The sequence below is a fragment of the Olea europaea genome, unplaced genomic scaffold (genome assembly GCF_002742605.1).
Source record: "Olea europaea var. sylvestris unplaced genomic scaffold, O_europaea_v1 scaffold138, whole genome shotgun sequence".
Taxonomy (NCBI): domain Eukaryota; kingdom Viridiplantae; phylum Streptophyta; class Magnoliopsida; order Lamiales; family Oleaceae; genus Olea; species Olea europaea.
In genome coordinates, this window is record NW_019231313.1 from 327,102 (window position 1) to 329,323 (window position 2,222).

The 2,222-nt window shown below is 32.3% G+C and overlaps 1 protein-coding gene across 1 annotated transcript in view; it reads left to right on the forward strand.

Moving 5' to 3' along the window:
* The window catches only part of LOC111375502, a 21,605-nt gene continuing 19,383 nt past the window's right edge, over nucleotides 1-2,222 (forward strand). Inside the window, exons 1-4 of the mRNA XM_022998340.1 lie at nucleotides 1-270; nucleotides 792-877; nucleotides 1,748-1,838; nucleotides 2,017-2,066. Coding sequence (XP_022854108.1) covers nucleotides 199-270; nucleotides 792-877; nucleotides 1,748-1,838; nucleotides 2,017-2,066 — 299 coding nt within the window. The 5' untranslated portion in view covers nucleotides 1-198. The remainder of the gene's footprint in view (nucleotides 271-791; nucleotides 878-1,747; nucleotides 1,839-2,016; nucleotides 2,067-2,222) is intronic.

Genomic DNA, 2,222 nt, shown 5'->3' on the forward strand with positions numbered 1-2,222 from the left:
GTATTAAATGGTCCATCCAATTCCTGATTTCCTCCTCCCCCTTGAAATGCCCAATTCTATTAAAACTTAAGGTTAAACTTTAAACTGAAAATTAGTAAATTACTATTGAAAAGCTCGAGAAATTCAATTTTGTTAATATTTTAAGTTTCTATCATTGTCTGATCAAAGAGGGGTTTTTATAGCTGTAATTGTGAAGCTATGGAGGTGGAATTGGTTACCGATGGTATGTCGGAGGATGAAAATTACGTTGCCGATGATATTAACGTTGATGTAAGTTTCAATTTCTTATTTATGTTTTAGTTTTTTAAACCTTTCTATACCTTTTACAGAATAAAAATTTTACTGATTGCTTAAAGTTTGTTATTTTAAAAATTCAAGCCTCAGATTTGCCCATTTGAAATATTATCAAAATTCAAGCTTCAAATTCTTTGAAATATTGTCAAATTTAAATGGCAAAATTTTCTTCCGTAATTTAATTTTAGATGGACGGGAAATAAACAGCAAAAGTTAACTCATAAAAATTAAAATGAAGGGTTAATGTGAAGTACAGAGAAACTTAGTTTAGCATATATAAGTAATACATAGTTGTGCATTTTATACTCTTAACTGTTAGGAAATAAATGAGCTATCACTTTTCACTTTTGATTGCCTGAATATATCTTCTTTATAAGGTGACAAGTTGAATGGTTTGATTTTTGGCGTTCTGAAATCTCTAATTAGGTATTTGGCTAAGTATATCCATTTGCAGTGTACATTATATATTATTCTTCTGTCACTTAATGTATTTGCAGGAGTATCTGAACCTCGAGGGTGAAAGATGTGGGATTTGCATGGATGTTGTAATTGACAGAGGCGTCATCGATTGCTGCCAACATTGGTATGCATATGTTAGCATGATATGTTTTTCTCAGTACAGTTGGTCTTTTTTCTGCCATTTTCATATTGATTTTTTGTGTTACCATTGATATTTTATTTCTCACCTTCTCTTGTTGCCAAATGTAACTTGCTCTGTTCTGCTTTATCCTGATTGTTTATTGAAAGCCTCACTCCTTTTGAATTGCTAGACAACTGTATTACAAAGTGTTTAATCACTTCTAAATTTCTAGAGTACATAGCCACTTGCTTGGAATTTAATTGAGTAAAGTCTTTGTTACATAACTTGAAGGGAATGAAATAATGCAGCCTTTTCAAATCAGTTATTGAAATTTAGGGGTAATTATATATTCTTTTGCTGTATAATATCCTTCAAGTCGTGACACCCTTTGGATTATTCTTGGTATAGTTTTGATGCATGCTTGATTCTGTACTTTTGTTAAGAAGGAGGTTATTGCTTCTGCCTATCTTCACCTTTTAGGTTAAATTAGTGATGGCTAATTTATATGCACTCTTTCAGTGTAAATTTATATTTATTTATCAGAAATGCTGCAATGTTTTTTTCTGCCTGGTGATGTAAACTGCATCTTTTCTGTTGGGTATTAATGTTGCAAGTAAAAACACAATTCATCATTAATGTTGTTTAGTTGCTCGGTAGAGTTTTATATTGAATCATTATTGTATGTACATATCTTTGAGAAACCGTCTGTTTAACAATTGAGTAGCTTATATGCAGTATATAATTAGCAGTGCGAGGAATATGTTTCAATGGAGCATTGGAGTTAATGCCAGATTTGTGGCTAGTTTTTGAATTATATCAGCTTAATTTGATGTTAATTTTATTTGGGTGATGTGGATATCATTTAAATTTCAGGTTCTGTTTTGCATGCATTGACAACTGGGCTACCATCACAAGCCTATGCCCACTTTGCCAGAATGAGTTTCAACTGATAACTTGTGTGCCCGTGAGTAACAACAGTTGTTTGAATTTTTGGACCCTTCTTCAATCTTCATCGTCATTTTGATGGCCTTGTATTCATACGATGGCTTCAAAGCCTGTGTGCTTCTTTTATTGTTGTGCACATGATGTGATTCTTAATGGCATTATTAAATGGCTACTTATGCATATCATGGTTAATGAAGGTATATGATACAATTGGTAACAACAAGATTGATGAGGATTCATATCAAAGGTAAGCATTCGTGACTTTGTTTTAGCTATTTTGTTCTCATATTATATGGGCTTTGTATTTCACGTTTCCAATAATGGTCTACCGAGTAATAGGAAGAGATTTGATGCATAAAGTAGCCATTTGTTCGGGTTGAGGAAGTGTGAAGGAGAACATATT